This window comes from Pelecanus crispus, chromosome 11 (genome assembly GCF_030463565.1).
Source record: "Pelecanus crispus isolate bPelCri1 chromosome 11, bPelCri1.pri, whole genome shotgun sequence".
Lineage (NCBI taxonomy): Eukaryota > Metazoa > Chordata > Aves > Pelecaniformes > Pelecanidae > Pelecanus > Pelecanus crispus.
The window spans coordinates 16,154,102-16,176,168 of record NC_134653.1 but is presented as its reverse complement, the minus strand read 5'-3'; the positions used below and the strand labels follow the sequence as shown (position 1 = coordinate 16,176,168).

At 36.8% G+C, this 22,067-nt stretch overlaps 1 protein-coding gene across 1 annotated transcript in view; it reads left to right on the top strand.

Annotated features, from left to right (window-relative positions):
• Positions 1-22,067, top strand: part of RBFOX1 (RNA binding fox-1 homolog 1) — a 1,399,804-nt gene that overhangs the window by 571,345 nt on the left and 806,392 nt on the right. The window contains exon 4 of the mRNA XM_075719223.1: positions 20,843-20,905. Within this exon, the coding sequence (XP_075575338.1) occupies positions 20,843-20,905 (63 nt within the window). The remainder of the gene's footprint in view (positions 1-20,842; positions 20,906-22,067) is intronic.

Here is a 22,067-nt window from a genome sequence, read left to right as displayed (position 1 = left end):
ATCTCCAATGGAATCTGTTAATAAATTTACACAGTGTCAAGCAAAATCATTGGTGTAGTAAGGTGCTTAGAAATGGAGTTGTCAAATATTCCACTAGTTGTTCTTTGTTACAATAATTGACATCTTGATTTGTTATGTAACAAACGTTCATTTATTTGCCTTTCCTAAACGGCTGTTCTACTTTTTTGTTCATTTGGGACTCCCTGAAATGGTTAGTGGCAGACAGGCAAAATTTTTCCAAAATCAAATCCTTTTTTTAGCAACACAAGACAAATAATTTACTTGGCTTCCTGCCTTTCCACAAACTAGACCTGTGTGTGCCTTCTTCCTGCCACAGTCTGCCCCCACTCTGAATTGCAGAGTTTCACGCTTCAATCTCTAATGCTAAGCTGTAGTTTGTTTGTTTGCTTGCTTGTTTTCATCTTTATTTTGAAAGATTAGAACTCAGTCCTACCGACATGGCTCCACTTGAAAGGGGGAAATTGGGATTTGCATTATCCGTTTGGACCCAGCCACTCTAATTCAGTAGGTGCCAGGTACCATGTTTCCTACCGTGACAAGCATATGGGCTTTTTGTTCTGTTTTGTTTGAAATGTTTATTTGGTAGTTTGAGGAGGAAGTGCTGAGGCAGGAGGACATCATCCCTGGGCCTGTGAAAGGAGTTCTGGTATTTCAGGGCATGCACAGCCATCTTCTCTGTTCTGTATAGAAGGTGACAGTAGTTGGTACTTCATTTCCTGGGCTTCATGGCTTCCTTCCTACATGGAGATATTGTAACAACATTAAGTTCTTAGGGTGAAGATGTCATATTCAAATTTGAAAGCTGAGTTGTGTATCCAGCCTACAAACACTGAAGCTCCTGGGAGCTTGGCTTATCCAAACTGGACCTGTGTTGCTGTCCGTCCAAGACATCTCAGACTACCCCGGCCAAATCTGACCTGTGTATCAAGAGCAAAACTACATTTTTGCCACACAAATCTAGCGTGTGATTTCAGTGTGAGTGCTCTGGTGTTATAGCTCTCAATCATTCAACATATTCCCATGCAGGTAAGATGAGAAAAGAAAAAACAACTTTCAATTACTACCTTGCATTGCGATATGTTTAAGTTACCATTATGTATCTCATAGTAGTCTATTTACTACTTCATGTTCTGGTGAATTGGCATAGGGATCACAAACCACGTTATTTTTTTTCAGCATTAAGCAACATCAGAAAATGTGAAACTGAAGCTTCAAATCACATTTTTAATCTCAGAAAAATAGAAGTGGTAGCATTCATATGTTTTTCAATCAGTAGCAAGCATATTAAATCTCAGTGCAGGCTAAAAATTCTTAATACAATTACAATACATATCTATTTTTGAAAAGCTGAAATTACTTTAAAAAATGTTATTAATATTTAAACAGACACTCCAGAGATGCATTAATATTTCTGAAATCATTCAAATTGTGCTGTAGATATTTATTATGCACATTTTGCATTATCTTGTCGGTTGCTATTTTTGCTGTGCATCTATTTATGAACATTTTTACATTTGGTTAATACCCTGGAAGCCACATGATGATGTGAAAGTGAGGCAGGAGAAAACAGTTCCATACACTCCTGTTGTATTCTTACCTTCTGTTATAAATGCAGTCAACAGAGATGTAATTAGAAAAAAAGCTCAACTGATCTTAGTTTTCAGAACATTTCCTTTTTTTTCCTCTGTAAGAATGTTGCATCACATTTGCTTTATTTTTTAAGTTGATGACTTGTATCTCCCATGCTGAAGTTTTGGTTATCTCTGAAAAAAGAGAATCTAGAATTGCTTGCTGTAAGAAAATGCAGTCATATTCAGCACACTTGAGAAGACCTGGAAGTAAAGGTACACAGAGGTTTTGATATATGTTATTTGTCACCATACTTATTTCAGTCTATGAATAGAAAATTGACTTTGTTTCAAAATTAAATTTTTATCTCCTTGTTACCCAGAAAAAATGTATTGGTAGTTCTTGGGATGGTGAAAATGTACAGGAATTTATTGTAGTCATAGAGGATACAAAATGCAGTTGCAGCTATAGTAGCAATAGTTTTGCACATAAGATAGAAGAAGAATCCTAAATATTCCAGCTGTGCTGCAGTGAAATATCTAATTATGTGCTTTGTATGAAGTGCATCAGCAATCCCGTTGATTTTATTATTCAGTAATACAAATATTAGTATTGTGGATATGTGTAGAATTAAGCACATAACTTAATTCTCAGTTTGGGGACTAATGCTCCAAACTTGTTTATTTCGCTGTGATATATTTTCATACTTGCTTGGTTTATTTTTATTTCTATATTGTATTGTTAATATTTTAAACAATATTGTTACTTCTGGACTGCAAACCTATGTTGTGGCTTTTTTAACCCATTTTCAGAAGTTCAAAAAAAACCCCAAAAACCAAAAAACCCTCAGTGAGAAAAACAAGTGAAATATGGCAGACCAGCCTTTACAAATTGAAGAGTAATCCCCAACTGCTGTTTTACTACTATTCTCACGTTATCTCTGCCTGGATTAAGAACAAAATTTTGTAATACAGGGCTGCTCTGAAGTTTTATTAACCAGTTTCTTAGTGTGAAATTAATTTGTTCAGGAAGGAATATAAATCATCTGAGGTGGAAGAAAATTGATTTTTACACCACCTTTCACTTCTTGCACTCTTAGTATTAGCTTCATTAGACTCTCAGAGTGTTTATAGGTATTATAAAATGTTTAAAACGAGATATACTGAGGTACTTGAATGGGTTTCAGGCATTAGAGAATTATATTGAGATTATATTGTTATCAATCTAGTATTTGGCACATTGGTAAGGAAATGTATGCTTTATTCTCATTATAGCCATAAACAGAACTTTTTTTTTGTCTGACACTAGAGAAGAACTGATACACATAGTGAGAAACCCCAAGACTTTGAAACAGTGTTGTAACATTAAAGGTAAAATTTGTATCAATAGCAATTTCACAAATATATTGGAAGTCACAAAAAGCATTCGGAATCATGCAAGAATTCATAAACACTCTAGTTCGGTGGGCATTTTGCTTCTGTGTTTAAGCTATTGGTCAAAGTTACTGGCCATCGCAGAAAATCTGAGAGAAATGTGGTATTAGAAGTATTTCTCCCTTGCAGTGTGTGTATAATTATACTAACTACTAATGTAATATACATAGCGTGCTAACATGGCAAAGTACTTTGCCATGAAATAAAAGGACAACCTAGAGAAGACAAAAAATACTGAGAAATCAAATCCCAAGACATATTATACATTTCACTTTTAAGTTATATGTCTTAAAAATTAAAAAAAAACCCAACCAACCACATAGTATGTGGGAGCATAGTTTACTCTTTCTCTGTAGATGCTGTCTAGGCTGTTTTTAGAATCATAGAATCATAGAATCGTTTAGGTTGGAAAAGACCTTTAAGATCATCCAGTCCAACCATTAACCTAACATTACCAAGTCCACACTAAACCAATCAAGGGTAGACTAGACTAACCCATGTCCCAGAATGCCACGTCTACCCGTTTTTTTAAACGCTTCCAGGGATGGTGACTCCACCACCTCTCTGGGCAGCCTGTTCCAATGCTTGACTACCCTTTCCGTGAAGAAATTTTTCCTAATATCCAATCTAAACCTCCCCTGGCGCAGCTTGAGCCCATTTCCTCTCGTCCTATCGCTAACTACTTGGGAGAGTAGTTTTGTTGGTGCCATCCTACATTCATTTTAGCAATGCAGATTTAAAAGATTTTTACTGTGGCCTTTTGATGTTGTAGCTATTTCTAATATTTTGGAGCTATTAAGCTGGATTTTCTATTTAAATGTGTCTGAGAGTATGGTAAATAGAATATTGCGGGCAGCTCGTTAATTTTTTGTCTTTGGCTTTGTTTGCAGAGAATTACAACTTTTTATCAAGTTGAAGTGTTTTGTTTTCAGTTTATTTAGCAGAGTAATGTCAGAGGACCTGATTCTATCAACCATATTCTCATTTAATGATGACGTATTACACAAGTGGCGTATTTTTGTTTCATTGGAAGTATTCACTGAGTAAGTTCTGTAGAGTCTGAAAAAAGCCACATGTATTTTTCTGCAAGCTTTAGCTGTTATTTGCAAAAGAAGTCTGCTCAATGAGGATGATGGTAAAATACTTCCTGAAGACCTGAATCAAGGTGCTTGTCATTCAGTAATAGTGGAGCCATGGAAAAAATAAGAAATCTCTGTTTTTTTAGAAATCAGGGAGTGAACTTGCATTTAGATTATTATTTTGTTTCCCAGAGGCATGAATTAGAGATACCTTTAAGCTCAAAGGAATCAGTGTTACTTATTTCTGGAGCAGAGATCCTGTCTAACTTGCCATCTCTCAGCACCTACCAGTGTTCACATCCTACTTAAAAATTCTGTTTCCATACTTCAGGTTGTTTGCAGCGTCCTTCTGCCACACCTTTCTTTCCAGGTGTATTAAATAAGGTATTGTCGTGGGCTTATCCATGGCCACATGCTTTGAGGTGCTCCAGCATGACCTCACGCGCAGCCACTGATGCTTCAGGGTGTACCTTCTCCAGCGCGGACTTACCCTTGGGCCACAGTCCCCGTGTGGACTCATCCGCAGGTCACACTTCAACTCGAGTTCACACTGGAGTTCCAGCCTGTCCAGTACAGCAGCACAGAAACAGCAGCGATGCCCTGGCCATCTGCCAGCCCAGGCGCATGGCCATTGCTGCTACCAGAGTGTTCCCAGGCACAACAGAGTGAGATGATCAGCACTACAGCAAGCAGCAAAAGCAAAAAGCAGCCACTAACGAGCACTAGACTCAGTGCTTACTCGACAGTAAGGCAAGCAAGCCCCGTGGCAAGCACAGGACCCTGCCAATTAATAGCTAAACAGCAATAACAGCTATAAATTCGATCTAGCACATTCCAGTCAAACCTGTTGTTATCTCGAATGCTTCGAGCCCCACGTTGGGCACCAAAAAGGACTGTCGTGGTTTAACCCCAGCCAGCAACTAAGCACCACGCAGCCGCTTGCTTGCTCCCCCCGGTGGGATGGGGGAGAGAATCGGAAGAGTAAAAGAGAAAATTCGTGGGTAGAGATAAAGAGAGTTTAATAGGTAAAGCAAAAGTCGCACGCACAAGCAAAGCAAAACAAGGAGTCCATTCACAACTTCCCATCGGCAGGCAGGTGTTCAGCCACCTCCAGAAAAGCAGGGCTCCATCACGTGTAATGGTTACTTGGGAAGACAAACACCATCACTCCAAATGTCCCCCCTTCCTCCTTCTTCCCCCAGCTTTTATGCTGAGCATGACGTCATGTGGTCTGGGATATCCCTTGGGTCAGCTGGGGTCAGCTGTCCCAGCCGTGTCCCCTCCCAGCTTCTTGTGCACCCCCAGCTGCTCGCTGGTGGGGTGGGGTGGGGTGGGAGGCAGAAAAGGCCTCGACTCTGTGTCAGCACTGCTCAGCAACAGCTAAACCATCCCTGTGTTATCAACACTGTTTCCAGCACAAATCCAAAACATAGCCCCCTACCAGCTACTGTGAAGAAAATTAACTCTACCCCAGCCAAAACCAGCACAATTGTGTAACTAAAAGCGGCTTCTTACAATGCCATGTCTCTAAGCAATTATAAATTAGACTTAGAAATGTCTCCTACCTAGCTAGATTTTTAAAATTCCTGTATTGTCTGAAAAACAGAGCATTTCAGAATAAGCTGCTGGTGATGTCCTGGATTGAAACTTTTCAAGTTTCAGTTTTGTTGCTTCTGGTCTTCCCTCCTATAACTGGACACACTGGGACCACAGGAGTTATTCCCCAAGTGCTCAGCAGAAGTCCATGCAGATGTCTTTTGATAAGTGCAAAACAACTCCTGATAATTTGTTTTCTTTCACATTTCTTATACAAAGGAAAAACTGTAAAATAAAATGCAAATATAAGAAAATATAATTCAAAGTTATTACTCTTACTTACAAATACATAATATACGCGACTTTAACAGAAGTTACTGTTTTATCAGTGTTGGGTAATGTTTTTCTTTCCAAATAGGTCTGAATTACTTGCCCAGTTTGAGTATCAAAATTACTTTTAATATGTTTTCATTTTTTAAAATTTAATGGGAAAAATATTTTTATATCGGTATTGAACAGTAGTCTTCATTTATAAATAGTCATCAATTTTACTTTATGGAAAAAACCCTCAAGGATAGCAATATAGTGCAATTTATTACTGTGTGTTTTAAAATTTAGAAAAACGACAGTTTTTAAATATAATGGTAGTAGTTTTCTCTTAGATAATGTAGTAAATGTATGCTTTTCTAAAGCCATTTGACTAATGGAAAAAATGTAATAGTACCTTTAAAAACTTGCATTAGGTTTCTTGTTTTTGAGGTTTTGCCTTACGTACAGCATTTATGATTTTAGAGCATTACTAATCTGTTCTGCCAAGTGAAGTTAAGTTTTGGAAAGATTTTCAGAATGCTTCTACATAGTGAATATCCTCACTTAATAGTTTTTACTGAAGGTGTATTTGAGACAGCTAATTCTGTGTAAATTGTTGCTCCTGTATCGGTATGGTAGGGGAGTAGTTCAGAAATGAGTTTTCAATCATTCCACACCTGTACCAACAGCTAATGCTGCTAATGTTCACTGGTAGCCTGCCAGTGTGTGAGAAACAGATGCTGCTCTAATTAATAGTCAAAATTAATACCCTTCATGAATGAAAATGGTTGAGGGAAGGCAGTATAAACAAGTTAATTTTCTCTGAGTTTTCAGAAATTTGATTTATTTTTTTCTTCTTATGTCTCCACCCCTGTTCACCTTAAGCATCTTTATGAGTCTGGAGGGTAGAGATGCAAAACTCTTCTAGATGACATCAGTACGCTACCCTGCAATCAGCAGAAATTAAGTTTATTTGAAGAATACAGGCTAATGTGTCAGTTCTTCACGTTTCTAACCAGAGATGTGTATTCACTTCATGAAGAAGTAGGTTTTTTTAACCCTTCACTAGTAGCAAATAAGAAAATCTGCGATAAATTTTTCGTCAGTGTTGCTTGTTTTCATTTCAAAATCCTGTAATCTTAATATATAACTTATAATCACTTGGGCACAGGCCTTCTGAACTCTTATTTGAAAAACGGGGGCATATTTTAGTTGTTTTCATATCATTTTGTATGCCTTTATTCACCTCTGACACTTGTTAGTGGAGCTCGACTATTTTTCTTATGCTTGAATAATAGCACATCATCTCTGTTTTGCTTCAGTGTGCCAAGGAAAACGTGCAAAGATGAAGCACATTGCTGTCATACCATTAAAAGGATATTTTGATTCCAAGGAAGTACAAGCAGTGCATTCCTTTTGCAATATAAATGCTAGCTTGATTAAAAAATGTTTCCTACAAAGATACAGCTAATTACATTGATAGCACATTTACAGGATATGTAACTTGAGTAAAGATGCAACAATAAATCAAATAAAGTAATTATATAAATTGAAGCATCTTTGAAAAGTAGGACAAGAAGTTGTCTGAGCGTGTTATTTATTTAACACCAACTTAATATCACAAGAGCAAACAGTAAGACAGGTAAAGTACATCAAAATATTAATTATATGGATTCATGCTATAGCTTATAATAAATGCTTACTTACTGCTTATCTTCAAGGGAATTGCTGATAGAAGTTAAAGCATAACATCTTGAATTATTCACAAGTATCTGAATTATGATGGGTAGATCTAAGTGATGCCCAGAAGAGCTTTGATATTCAAGCAGGACAAAGACAGCGCAAAGACATTTTATCAGTTCCCTAAAAGTTGTGGATATGAGATTTGAATCATTCCTTCCTGCATACATTTTATAAGCGGCAAACTATTGTGCTATAGTTTTGAAAAAAGAAAATAGTTTGTCCTGTTTTAAAATAAATTAAAAAAAATTCAAAAGGATTTCCAAAATGTTTTACAAGGTAAGATTAAAGAAAAAAAGGATGAATATAAATGTTGCTGTGATTCATTTAGACAAATCATTATCCAAGAGCAACTGGTATCTGATGCTTTCAAGGTGATTGGCTTCAGTAACAAGATATTGAGCCATTTTTAATTTGACTGGCTAAAATTCCATTTGAGCAAGCAGTTATAGTCCTAACAATTTCTCTTAACCCCTATACAAGATGAAGACATACTACACTGCATATAGGCAGAATATGGTTATTCCACAGAAGATTAGGTGACTCAGGCTGTGATTTGCTGCTTTTAGCAAATGCGACGACTATTTTGAATCAATTCCTGGTAGCATAATTTTTGAGGAGTTGTAAATTAGAGATAATAATTGAGCCATTGTGGTTGGCAAATACTGTAGGGCACTTGGTAGCTCAGCTGGAAGCTGTGAGAGTTACACAGTAAACAGCAGTTCCTGATCCGTTCTCTCACCGCAGGCTTCTGTTCTTTCTCCCCGTTCCCACAGGAGACGGTCGGTAGCTGGAGCAAGGGCAAGTTCCTAGCACCATTGGGTTAATTGCTCCTAGGTCCAGAAGCCAAAGAACAGCAGAGCAGCTTTTCAGGAGTATAAATTAGTTCTGAGAAGATCCTGTCTTCTAGAAGGTACTAATACTGAAGAGTGCATTAAAACAGCAATAATTTTGGCAATAAGGATTGTTCAGATGCTCTTGTTTTGAAGCAGCGTGGAGGGCAATTTTGAGAAGCATGCATTTTTACAATTGTTTTAACAACTTCATCCTCATTGGAGCACACGTTACAGCACTTTTATATCTGCACTAACTAAAGAAAGATACCGATCTGTTGCTTGGCATTGGTGGTGATCTTTTTCTAAGGCTCAGTCAAGAAATCTGTGAAGAGGAGAATTTTTTTATGGGAGTAGAGAAGCTGTTGCTTCATTTATGTATTTATTTTGAGAAGCGAATGCTGATTTTGAGTGAAATTCCTGAGAAATATAGCTTTGGCCAAGGAGAGAATAAGAATGGACAGTAGTTTATGCTGTAATAATCGTATTTGTATCACAGATTCTGAGATTCAGGCTGCGTCCTTATGCCCTCCACGTATTGAAAATAGTTACGTTTGCATTGTAACTACATATTGTATAAATGAAATTCCACTGTGCTGCGATCATTTGCATCTTGTGTCCAACAAAACCGCTGAGCCTGAGCTACGTGGGCAGGTGGGTGGGGTCAGACTTCCCAGCTGAATTCCTGCACGGTTCAGGGCAGGTGTAGCGGCACATGGCTTGCAGACTGCTTATTGCAGGACTGGAGCTCAAGCATCTATCCCTTATTTTATGATGCAACAAATATAATTTGCCTTCTTGTAGTGCTGGCTGTCTTGGTGCATACGGAATGTACGTGAAGCAAAGAGATGGGCTTAAATGTGTAAATTTGGAATTGTTTTGGAAGGCAGTTCTGCTGGAAAACTTGCAAATATACAGGGAAAATGATAAAGTGTTAGTAACGGGAGTTATGTGAGGTTGCAGTATAAAGAATCACAGCACAAAGTGAGACTTGTCATTTTCAAAGGTAATATGGGGAGTAGGAAAAGAAATGGAGTAATTTAAATATGACAGGCAATGAAATGGAATGAATTAAAGTATGACTAACAAGGTGATTTAGTGAGATGTGATTTTAAAAGAAGGGTAGATTTAGTAACAGAAATGTAGATGTTCAAAGCAAAATATGAAATAAGCAAAAGATTCTAAGTGGAGCTAATGTTTAGTAACAATATTTTCAGTGTACAAACTATTGGGCATTTTATTAAAATTTACTTAATTTTAAATTGCCTCCTACATACATAAGCATTCCCATTAAAAAAAAAAAAAAAAAAAAAAAAAGCAAGTTGCCAGGTTGTTGTAATGTAAAATAACCATTGAAATGAAAAAAAATAAATGGGCCATGACTTTACAGTGTCACTGTAAAATAAACAATGAATATTTTACTATGATTAAGCAATGTTGGATAAAATAAAAGATGAGTAAGACTGAAAGATAAAACAAAAGAAAGTGTAAATACCACCTAGAAGCTAGAAGCTTTTTCTATATGATGGGCAGAAAATTAAAATGGTCTGTCGTTTATGAAACGTTATTAGCAATTGCCACTTGTTGGTGACCTAATATTGGACTAGTTAGACCACTGGTTAGATACAATGTTTGAGTAATAAGTGTCAAAGTTTTAGATCCTTTCCAGTGATTTTAGTTGTCACAGCTGACATGCTAAATATATGCCATAAATTATCTGAAATTTGGGCAAATTCTTAAATGGTTTAAAGTAGTGGATTTCTGGGTCAAAGGATTTGGCCCTGCAAAAACAAAATGTATACCTTATTTGATGCATTCCTATGTCTGATTAGCAAGGCAAAGACTGCATACACAATGTACCTATATCATAATAAAATATGCGTACTACTTTACCAATATCCAAATAGCGAATAAAGTTTTATTTTCTCATTCCATTGTTTCCCTCATTAAGTGGGAAGGACTGTTGTTTATTTAAAAAAAAAGAAAAAATACTGATTCCTTTTTAGATTAAAAAAATATTCAAAATGAGCTCTGCACTGAGGATTTGTATGCTGAGCCTGTCGGACTGTGAATCTTTATTATTACTGAGCTTTATCCTTGAGTACATAGCTTGCAATTCAGTTTGAATATTAAGTGTCAGGCTCAAATGCAAAATGTGAGAGATTTGCAGCAGCCAGCAGGTTCCTATTCCAACCTTAGAAGCCTTTGACCTCTCTCTTCATTGATAAGTGGTGTTATTTCACATGTGTCAGCTTACTGGTGTGAAGCTCCTCATGCTGTGAGTGATGGAGAAGGTACCATTACCTGCAGTTTGTGATTTTCGTAGTACACTAGGAAAGGTTACAGATGAAGAAAAAGATGTGTGGAACTGGTCATTCAGAAACGTGGAGGAAAACGTGTGATGCTTACAAATCCATTTTTTTCTGCTTGGATATAGCACACCTAGAAAGAACTCTAGTTAAAAAAAAACCCACCTTTTTTTTGTTTACGAATTGCAAACCTGGGACAAATGCTTGAGCAGAGACGTATTCTGTGTGCCTGGGCTATAGGCTGCATCATTTAAACTTGTGCTTTTTGGTCCTTTTTCCTCCCATGAAAATCAAAATTTGACTAGCATAGGCAGAAATGTTTTGTAGGGTGTGTTGCTCTTGGGGAAAATCTGCTGCTTTTCCTTGACACAGCTATGCTTCCTACTTTCTTCTGATCAGAGGTGAGCATTTGAACTACAGTGGGGGATCTGCATGGACTTTCTTTGTACGATGACTTTACATTTTGCAATCATAATCAATTATACTCAGATGGAAGCAACAACAAGAAGTAATTTTTTTGAAAAGAGACTCAACCCAAAGTTCTCCTGTCTGATGTAAAATAAACACTAGCTTCTTTTTTAAAATCAGTTGTAGTCATTATACCTAGCAGGAATAAATCTACAAATGTGGAAGATGTATATTACTTTACTGTTTGCTTTTTTTTTTATACTGAAGTCTTACTTCTTCGTAAACAATAAGAATACTTCTGATAAAATTAGTAAAGCTACCTCGTGCAAAGATAGAGATAACTTTTGTCTTCTCTATAGAAATAGGCTTGTGGTGGGTCCCATGAACTGTGTCTGGGATCCAGCATGGTTTATGTGACATCTGGTGGGAAGGCTGGACCCTTTCAAGTCCTGATAACCTTACAAAAGCCAGTTTGCCTGAAGACTGGTAACTGTCAGCTAACCCACCCCCCCTGCTCTCGGTCCAGTGTGTCAAAGGATGCTTGTATTTTCCCTGGTGATAAAAATGTCTTTGGATCAGAAAATGTGGAGTATCTATCCAAATTAGATTTTTGTCCACAAGAAACATGCTTCAGTCAGTGGAATGTGCTGTACCCTCTTAACTATAGTTTTTCTGTTAGGGTTTATAACTACTGCATGCTACTGCACTGCTCTTGATGTGTTACGTTTTCCTGATCATGGTAATAGATGCAGCCTAGAGTTGAGCTGTTTCTGTAAGAATAATAATGTCATAAATCACAAAGGTATTGGATAAATTTTTTTTTTTTTCCTTTTGGCAACTTTACTTCCCCTTGTTCTGATCATTAATTTCAGATGGTATTTATTAACATCTAAAACTCTTAAGCAATGTCAAAATTTTCATTTAAAAAGAAGAAAAAAAATGGGCAAATTTACCATTCTTTTCTCTACATCTGAAACTTCTTTTAAAACTGCATTGCTTATACAGGCATGATTCATTTCTTGACCTATGATAGATGAGAGAGCCATTAGTTTAAAAATGCAAAATGTAAAAACCCTATTCTGAAAGTATAATGTTCCTGCTTTTTAGTCTTTGTCAGTATCAGGGTATTCAGTCCTAAAAGCTCACCACTGGAATTGATAGAAACACTTCGCTACAGTTGTAGTTGATAACAGTTAAGCCTTTTTCAAATTACTTGGGTATTTCTGCATCTTCTTTAAATGCCTTGTTCACTTGAATTTGTGCTAAATTACCTTTTAGTCTAGCGGGCATATGAGTGTATTACTATGGTTAAGCATATGAGTAATCTTACTGATGTTCACGGAATTGTTCTACGTGCTCAAGAGCTTTGGTAGAACAGTCTCGAGTGAGGAGAAGAGAAAAAATTTTGCAGAAAAGTTCTAAAACCGCTATTTGTTCAGTGGTGGGTATGATGACTACAGTAATAGGGAAACTTGGTGCCTGGGACTTTGCCCCTTTCTGCACTGACTGCGGGAACTGCTTTTCCCAGAGCAGCAGGCTCATGCATTTGTAGCAAGCTGTCTTTGCAGCCAGAGTTTTGAAAGAGCCTTTTTTTAAGGAACCTTTAAAAAGCTATTCAAGGACTTACACTAATAAACAGTCAAGAAAGTAGAGGGTTGGTTTGGGTTTTTTGGGGGGCGTTGGTTTGTGGGTTTTTTTGGAACTGCTTTTGAAAATATTTTCCAAGAAACAAACCGATTTTTATTACTTTTTCAGTGTATGTAACTTTTTTCATTAATCTTGAATAATTTCCAAAGTTTATTTTTCATTCTTCTTTCAAACAAAGGTAGTTTATACCTCTGTGTGTTTTATGCATCAGGAGTAGATAAACATATGGCTATATTTCTGGTGTAGGAGCCTTATGTTATCAAGAGTGCTTTTAGGTAGTCACATAAACAAAATTCTCATCATTCTGTTTTTACTGCACACATCTCTCTCCATTCTCTGTCCAGACTATGGCTGGTAAAAAAAAAAAAAAAAACCCATTGAAAGGATCTTTGAATGTCGCTGCCACTATTAAAGATTTTTTTCCCTTTTAAGTTGTGAGTTCTGGAAGTCTGGTATGTGCAATAATGTAATCCATTTGATGATACTGCTCAGTCTTGGTATTTTGGGCAGTTTGATCAGTGTTATTGCAGGTGAAGATACACATTTTAAGATTGTTTGTAGTGGCATGAAATGAGAGTAAGAGGTGTTCCAAGACAGCAATAGAGATGAATGATATTAGGTCATGATAAAACCCATGGTCATTATTACAAAGAAATATTTTGACAGCAATTAGTGGTGTTTGTAATTACAGTAGTACTACTGTAATGTGAGGAGCGGCTTGGTAGTCTGGCAAAGTGCTGACAGTTTGATGACTCCTCCTGAAAGCTTGAAAGCACTGAAGACTTTACTCATGCACACAATCACAATAATTGATGTAAGGCATTTTTAGTGCATAGCACCGTAAAAATATAATTTGACCAGGTGGGTTGGTTTTTTTTTTCCCCAGAACTCTTTAAACCTAATTTGAAATAAAGAAGTAAAAACATCACTAAAAACCACTAAGGCAGGAATGAATCTCTGTCATATGTAGGCTTGGAAAGGAGGGGAGTTACATGAAAAGAGCACAGATTTTTTTCAGGTTAAAACCTCTAAAATTGTATTTCTTTTTTGAGAATTTCGTTAGTAATTTGTGTGAAAGAGAATTGACTTTTGTTCCTGTGCAGAGGGGGCTTGCCTGTGGAGGACTGGCAGTCACCACTTAGCATGAGTTCTGTGCAATCTGTAGAAAATGCTCATCATATTCTTAGTATCACCACCGTTTAGGTAGTCAGATATTTTGATTATTAACTTAGGTTTCTTTTTTATAATTTTGTGAGAGGCTGAGGTTGTTCCTAAAGGACTATTTAGTATGTTGTAGGAAACAGTTTAAATTTTATTTCTTTATTGAACAGGTAATGAATTATGCAACAGAAAACTAAAATATTTTTAGGAATATAATCAGTGAAGTAAATTATAGTGCTTCTCCTCCCCCCCCCCCCCCCCCCTCCCCCCCTTACTTTTTCTCCCACAGTCCAGTTGATGTCCTCATGTATTGTTGGGACATTAATCTTGATAATGGCAATGGAATGCTGTGTATTTTTGAAAAATGGATCTGAAATGAAACACTCAGTGAAGAAGCTGTTAGTGAGGTTTGATGCCATTTGCTATATCAGCCATGTCTACATCCAGATTTCCTACCTTACTGTGATTCCGTTTGTCCTTTCCCGCTACTTCTTTCAGTTTCATAGTGTGTTTACTGTTATACTTAATACTACGGGTTTTATGCTGAAAATACTTAAACATCTGCATGGCCTCAGTCACAGGAATAACCATTTTGAACTCAGTGGCTTACCTTATATTTAAAAAAGCAGGTATTTATTTAACTGTTCTGGCAATTTCAATCATCATCTTGGGGTAGGGGGATATACCTTGCAGATGATGCTTTTATCTCAAATGAGATATGGAAATAGAAGCAAAGACAGTGAGGATATCACAGTCTTGTTCTGTACTGCAGCCTGTAGAATGCTGCTGTACTCTAGGGCTCAGAGGAGGCACAAAGAACTTTTTGCACAGCTTGTACAATATTTTAAAAATAATCAATATTTTAACAGGTCCATGGCATTTTTACCTCTGTAATACAAGGCAGTTATGAATGTGGTGGCTGTTACAACCTCCATTGCACAGATGAGAAACTGTGTATGTTTTAGGTAATATGTTGAGGTTCTTATTTGTTACTGGTCTCTTGTCGTCACATTGCATGGAATACTTACTAAGTGGCATAGCCCTAAAGACAGGAAAGTTATACTGCAGAATGGTTTGCCAAAGGTCCAGGACAGAGCTGAAATCAGTTCTGTTCCCACCTTTCAACTGTCCCCTCATTTACAGATATAAGCATACAGAATGGAGTATCAACCATTAAACATAATGTAGAACGCTAGTACTTGGCCTTAGTATTTCAAATAAGTTCTTACGCCAAGAACAGCTGTTCAGTTTCAAAGGCCATTTGGACAAATCCCTACTCACATTCACCAAATCTCAGCATTTGCCCTCCTATCACGAAGAAAACTTCCATGATTCCTGCATGCAAAAATATGTGCTCTGTACTCCTTGGATTCCAACTGTGCTGGATGTCATTTTACTTTTGAGACAAAAATTTACTTAATTTTGACAGATTAGACATTGAAACCTCATAGAAAATCATTTTCACAGGACTTTACAGTATTCTTCATTTTACAGCGAGTATTTCCAGAATATTATTCTTTGTGAATATTCTCATTTGTGAATGCTGTATATCCTATATACCTACTCTTGACTGTACTTTTGGTGTAGTTGGTTGTATTTTTCCCTTCTACACAAAGCTTCACTCTTGACATTATATCAAATGTTTTTCTACTCCTTGAGTTTCTTTTACCTGCTTCACAGAGTACAGTCTGTGCTTGGTGCTTCGTTCTTCCTGAGGTTCTTGTCCTTTAGAAAATTGACCCAGGGCACCTTGCTTCTATCCTGCTCTTGTCACACAGACAACGTTCCCTGGTGACACCGGGCCACCTTTCCATCACAAGACTCCCAGCAGCAGCACTCCTAAGAGGAAAAGTGAATCAATGAGAATCTTAACACAAATCTGTCATGAGGCTGGTGACTGTGATTGCATTGACTGCCAGGTTTAAACACCGTGATTTCAAATGTAGACATCCTAGGGCCTGGTGTCAGCTGGCTGCTCCTGAAGAGAAGGGAGCCAGGAGCTGAGTCCGTGCAGTCCGTGTCCTCCCCCATGGGGCACAGCCCCACCGGATCTAAACACAGAGGGCAGAGCCAGGTGCTGGAAAACCGGGGCTGTCCATTGGCAGCCCCAAGCGAGGTGGTCATCCAGGCCCAAGATCCATCTGGGGAGCCCAGTCAGGAGCAGCAGTTCGTTGGGACAGAGAGAGGACAGAGACAAGGTGACAATGTGGGCCTAAAGCCCACACAGGAAACAGGCCTAAAAGACAGGCTGGGGCAAGAAGGTGCAATGTAGGTCAGGGGGGCCAACCCAGAAGACAGGTTGCCTACAACCCATGTCTGACGTTCATCCAGGGCTGGAGATGGGTAACCCTGTGGTATAGTTAAGGCCAGGGGCCAGAGCCTGAGAAATACTATTTTCTTCTGTTGTGATGAGAAACCCTGTTCTGTCAAATATTCATTAGAATGATCATATTGCAAAAAAATAGCAATAATAAGGTGATGCTCAAGACTTACGATTAAATTTAATGGTAAAAAAGTGCAGCTAGAAATGCTCAATAAATGGTTTCAATCTACCTCTTCTAAGGCTAATCAATGCAGTGAGATTCTCTGTCTACATTGAGTATGCTAGAATAAATATCAAATATAGTTTATCGTATTCCAGTTGCATTTCTTTTTTTCTCCTTTCCTCTGTTTTTAACCTGATGTTCTGAGGATTTCCTTTTAGTGTCTACGAACATCTCCTTTTGACAGACAGTGCAAATTAAAAGATAGGGCTAGGCAAAGGAAACTGGAACCCAAATATGCCCCCTGGGTTTTCATTTTACAGTTAGAAGCTACAGACACAATTACTGCTGACAGAAATTCAGAAGCCAGTGGCAGAGTGCATGTGGCAGTAGACTCATGCCAGGCAGTAATTGGGAAGATTATTTTTAATCAGAGCATATCCTAGAGCCCAAACATTAGAAATCTCTTGTAAGGCTGACAGGAAATTAAACTGAGACCAAACAAAAAAGCCTCAAAATAGAAGTAATATGGTTAGAAGTCTAATGATGGCAGAGCTCACTGCTTGTTGTATTTGGCTGTTATCTAAAGGGAATGACTTTTAACGTGCAGCAACAGATATCATTATTTAATTGCATTTTTAGAACAGAATTAAAATAAAAAATATCAGATCAATTTATACGTAGGCTTTTGGTAAAGGTGTGAAGCAGTAGGTGTTAAATCAGGCTTAGTAATTGTATATATGGATTAGTAGGAATTTTTATTATTGCTTTGGAGTTTTTTTCGTTTGTTTTGTTTGGGGGGTTTTATTATTATTTATTTATTTAATATAATGTTTGAAGTATCTACTTCTATGGAAAAATAACGTAATGTCTGGGATACTCTCGGAATGCCCAGGTATGGGAACTCTTTATGAAGCCCAAATGGCCTGGGGCTGTCTTTCTCAGTGACCCTGCAGAATGACCTCTGCTTGTTTGGGCTGTCTGAGCTGACTGCCCTGAGCGAGAAGAGACCAGGGTATTCTCAGTACTTGTCTATGCACCTGAAATTTTCAGCTGAAAACACATCTTTTCCATTTTAAGTGAATCTTTAAACATCATCTTCTTTGCCAGACTTTTACATACATACTTCGCAGGACTTCTAGTTGACTGTCCAGTTTCCCTTTTCTCAGAAAAGAAAGGCTGGAGCAGTGCAGTATGGTAGCTCAGCTGTTGATCTGACGAAGGGTGTTGCTGTTCTTGTATATGCCTGTCACATACAAATGTTGTAATATCAGATGCAAGCAAAATGTTGCTAATTGTGTATTTATTTCTTTGTGATAGGCATGCAAAACAAGAGCGTACTTCTTGTTTCGCTGAGATGTGTGACAGTTGTGGGAAAGAAAATTTAGCATTAAAAAATGCGTATCTTGTATTTCTCCACAAGGCTGCTTTTAGCTGTGTGGACAGTCTTAATGACATTTCATGTCAGTAGAAAGAATAATAAGGTATAACATCAAAGTTCATCATTGTCAGCTAGGTTATCTTGAGGCTTGTAAATAGGATTTTATCAGAATTGGGTTTTTTCCACAAAATTATTAGCATTTTTCAGCTGTATTTCCTTCTACTGAAAATTGCTTCATATAGTCATATGAATATGACTGGAAAATTGTGGTGGTTGTTTAGATATTACTGAAGTAGCTAGATAACAAATAAAGTGTACTTCGTGCAAAGTGGTCTACACGAGACCTGGAAATACAGTAATGTACTGTGTACGTGTAATGGAACTTCATCATCGCCTGCCTGGTTTGCAAGAGCCTCCGGGTGCGCTGCGCAAGGAGCTGTCCTTAACTGGCTTGTGTTAGTGGAGCTGCCCTGCGTGGTTCAGGCAAACTAGCATATGGAGTGGTTGGGGAGAAATCTCTACGAACCTTTGTAAAGTCTGTTAAATGTGCTCTTCCTTTTGTCCAACAATATGGTAAAAAGTACCTTCTGTGGTGGTACGGAGTACAGGGCTGTGGGTGCAGTTCCACTCTCGTTTCAGCAGGTGCTTTTAGACCATTTGTTTTGAGGAAGTCCTCTCTTTGCTTGTCATATTCAGCTTGCTAACTATTTTAAAGAATGTCTGCAGTCAGTACAGCATAAAACTTCAATATTTCCAGGTGGAGGAAATTGGAGAGGGGTTATACAGTACTGTAAAATTAGGCAAAATGAATAATTACTCTGGTTAAATATTATAGCCAAGTTAATTGCTTTAAAGGTAACTGTTTTTACAGTTTCTTATGCATTTGCTCTGATTTAATACAGCAGTACTTTGTAAATTACATACAACAGTATATTCTTAATTTTTCCTGGAGTTGCATACCTTCTTAAAATTCTGTACATCTTATTTCTGTGTGTATTCTGAGTTTCCTCAGTCACTACAGTGTACAAGTGCAGGATAAATAAGGAATACCAACAGTAGTAGGTGGGAGTGTACTGTTTCTAAAATTAATGATAGGTAGCATTATGCTAAGCAGGAAGTCTGCTAGGATTGAGCGGTCAGATAGAAGTCCTTCAGAAAAGGAAAATTAATGTACTATAACCTCAGTGAGGTAACATTTTAATCAGTATGAAGTCTAAAAAGTGAGAGTTTGCTTTTGAAAAATCACAGTGATTTCAGATTGTGAAACACAAGTACCCCTGATGGAGAAAACCTGAGAGACTTAATTTTCAATTATTCAATTCAATTTTATTGACCATGAATTAGCTTCACTGTGGCATTACAAGGTGGTCCTAGATCAGACATAATTTTTGAAAAGGTAGGCTAATTAAAAAATACTTCTCCTCAGAGATTTTTAGGGAACTCTCGATACCGTTAATTTACCTTGTGTTGTACTCATAGATATCTTTGATCTCACACAAAGAAACACTACCCAGAAAGGGTAACATACAGTTTATGTGCATATGCAGCCTTCTTATGTGAGCTGCCTTTTCCATAGTACTCTTACACGTAGAAGGTTCATTTTATTTCATAAAAAAAGAAACTTGTGTTTTCAGCTCAGAAATTGATTAATGTGGGGTTTTATTGTGGGAAGACAGTTGGAATTACTGCTAGAAGCTTCAGTTGTGAAGTTGGATCTTCCTTTGATAGATACTGGCCTAATGCTGGTCCCTGCTCCAAGGAGACCAAAATGCAAGTATGGTTTCTGTTGCTGATTGTCACTTTTTCAGATTCTGAAGCTTTTGGGGTTTTCTATCAGTACGTGCAATACTTGCAATATTGCCTGACATGCTTATAGAGCATGTACCTTTCTGGTACTGGTTCTTGTTATTGTTATTTATCCTCAACTGCATTAGAGATAGCCACTACTGATTTTTGATTTACTGATTTTTTTGTTTGTTTGTTTAAAATGAAGTCACATATAAGGAATAACACATTTTCTGAAAAAATATTCAATATATTTACTCTTTGGAATTTTATTGAAGTGGATAAAATGTATATTAAATTTATCTATGGAATGTTTTGGTAATATATAGACCTAGGTGTGTATTTTCTTTGAAGACTCAGAATACGTGCAGTGTTTCTATTTTCAAGAGTATTTGTATCAGAAAGTATATACTACCATTTGCATATGGAAATGAAAAATGTAGGTGGGGAGAATCTATTATGAAAAACATGGCTGAGCTTACTGTAACTCCTAAAATTCAATGAATAACTCAGTAAAATATTAGATGTTACCAGCTGCTCATCAATAAGAAAAAGTGGCATGGAACAGAATGTTACCCTATTCTAATTCATAGCTATGTGCATGTGTAATATATTTTGGATGGCCCCTTTCATTTATGTATTTTAGGATCATTTTTCTTTTGCAAAATTGCTTGAAGTTTTCAATTGAAAAATACACAAAAAGTAAATCACAGTTGTGTGTTCCTATTGAAACAGAAACCTATACTGGGGAAAATTTTGAACTATGGCAGAGTAATTGCATGTTTATTTTAGTAGGTAATTTCATAATGCAAATGTAGGATTTAGGTTTCAAATAAATTGCAAACTGCCTGGAAATTTTTATGGTCCATTGACTGATTAATAAATAAATAATAAAATCTATGTTGGTATTTGTGAATCAATAAGCAGATTTTGCTGTTCTGCTTTGTACTTCAATAAAAATATGATTATGACCCAATAACGTATGTAATCTTCCTTGTGAAAGCCCAAATAATGCATTATCAATTTTATTTTTTGTTACAACACTTTGAATCTTAAAGCCGACCTTCAGCCTTCCATGGGTGCAGGACACAAATATGGTCTCCTTTGAATCTCTCATTTACAGTAAGAATGTATTTTTCTTTTCTTAGGAAACTGCACAGAAGCCCCATGCAAGTGGTGCCTATTGTTTTCATGATCAGAGCCTTCTTTCAGTAAGTGCACTCATTTTTTTTTTTGTTGTTTGTTTATTTTATTTGCCTTGGAATTTGACTGAAATCTCTGTTGTGCTGTCATAATCAAAAAAGAAATACTTTGGACCTCACAGCTTGCCATGCTGATGCTGGATTGCAAGACTAATAGACCGTAAGTCCAAGATCTGATACATTTTAGTCTTCCATGAACAACAACTTGCTAGTGACATGCTTAGAAAATAATCTTCCCTATTTCTGGCTGTAGGTTCAAGTGCTCTTCTCTTGTATTTCCCTTTCATATGTTAGGGTTATGTCACTATCATATTTATTCTACCTTTGGTGGATTCCCTCAGAAAGAAATTACTTTGTTTACAGATTAGTCGCAGACACTTTTTTTCCCTTAGAACAGCTACGAATAATTCATCATGCTTTCCTTTTTAAATGCACCCATAACGTCAGAATAGGGACTATCATGAATTAAAATTTATAGGACATGTGAAAAAGTATTTGTGCTGATTAATTTTTTGCTTTTTTCCTTCCTGAGAGGAGGCTTTCACATCCAAACTATTTGTTGCTCTTTCATACTTGAAATTTATTTTTTCTTGTAAAGTTTTTTATTTTAACACATACTTAGAAACAATATTAATTAAACACTTTTTAATCAGGATATAACTTTCTATACTTACAATAATAAATACAGAAGTATCAGAAAAAACTAAGTGTATGATTCTTGGTAGGTGTGTATTTGGTACTTCTCAAACAATTTTTAATAATCCTCTGCTTGAAATAAACTACAGTGCTCTCACATTTTGTATTGGGTAATAAGCATGGCTTGTTCTGTATTGGGCTGACTGAATATATTTGTTTTATATACATTTATAATTATACTTCTGTTCTATGTGTAGAAAGTAAAGAAGTTGCACATGTATATTGACAAAATAATACACTAGATTTACTTTTTTGTTCAAAAGTATTAATATCAGTAGTAGAGGTCTGCCCCAACACACAAAGTTTGGTATCACTGAAAAAATTAGACATGCAGTCCTTGTTAGAAATAAGAAGAGGTTTAGATTTATTCTCCTACACTGAAAACAACCTTCCTCTTAATGTCTTTGAAAAAAAGATTTTGTTATTTCAAAAAGAGTGCCTGGCTTACAGGATAAACAAAAAAAAGGCTGTTTGT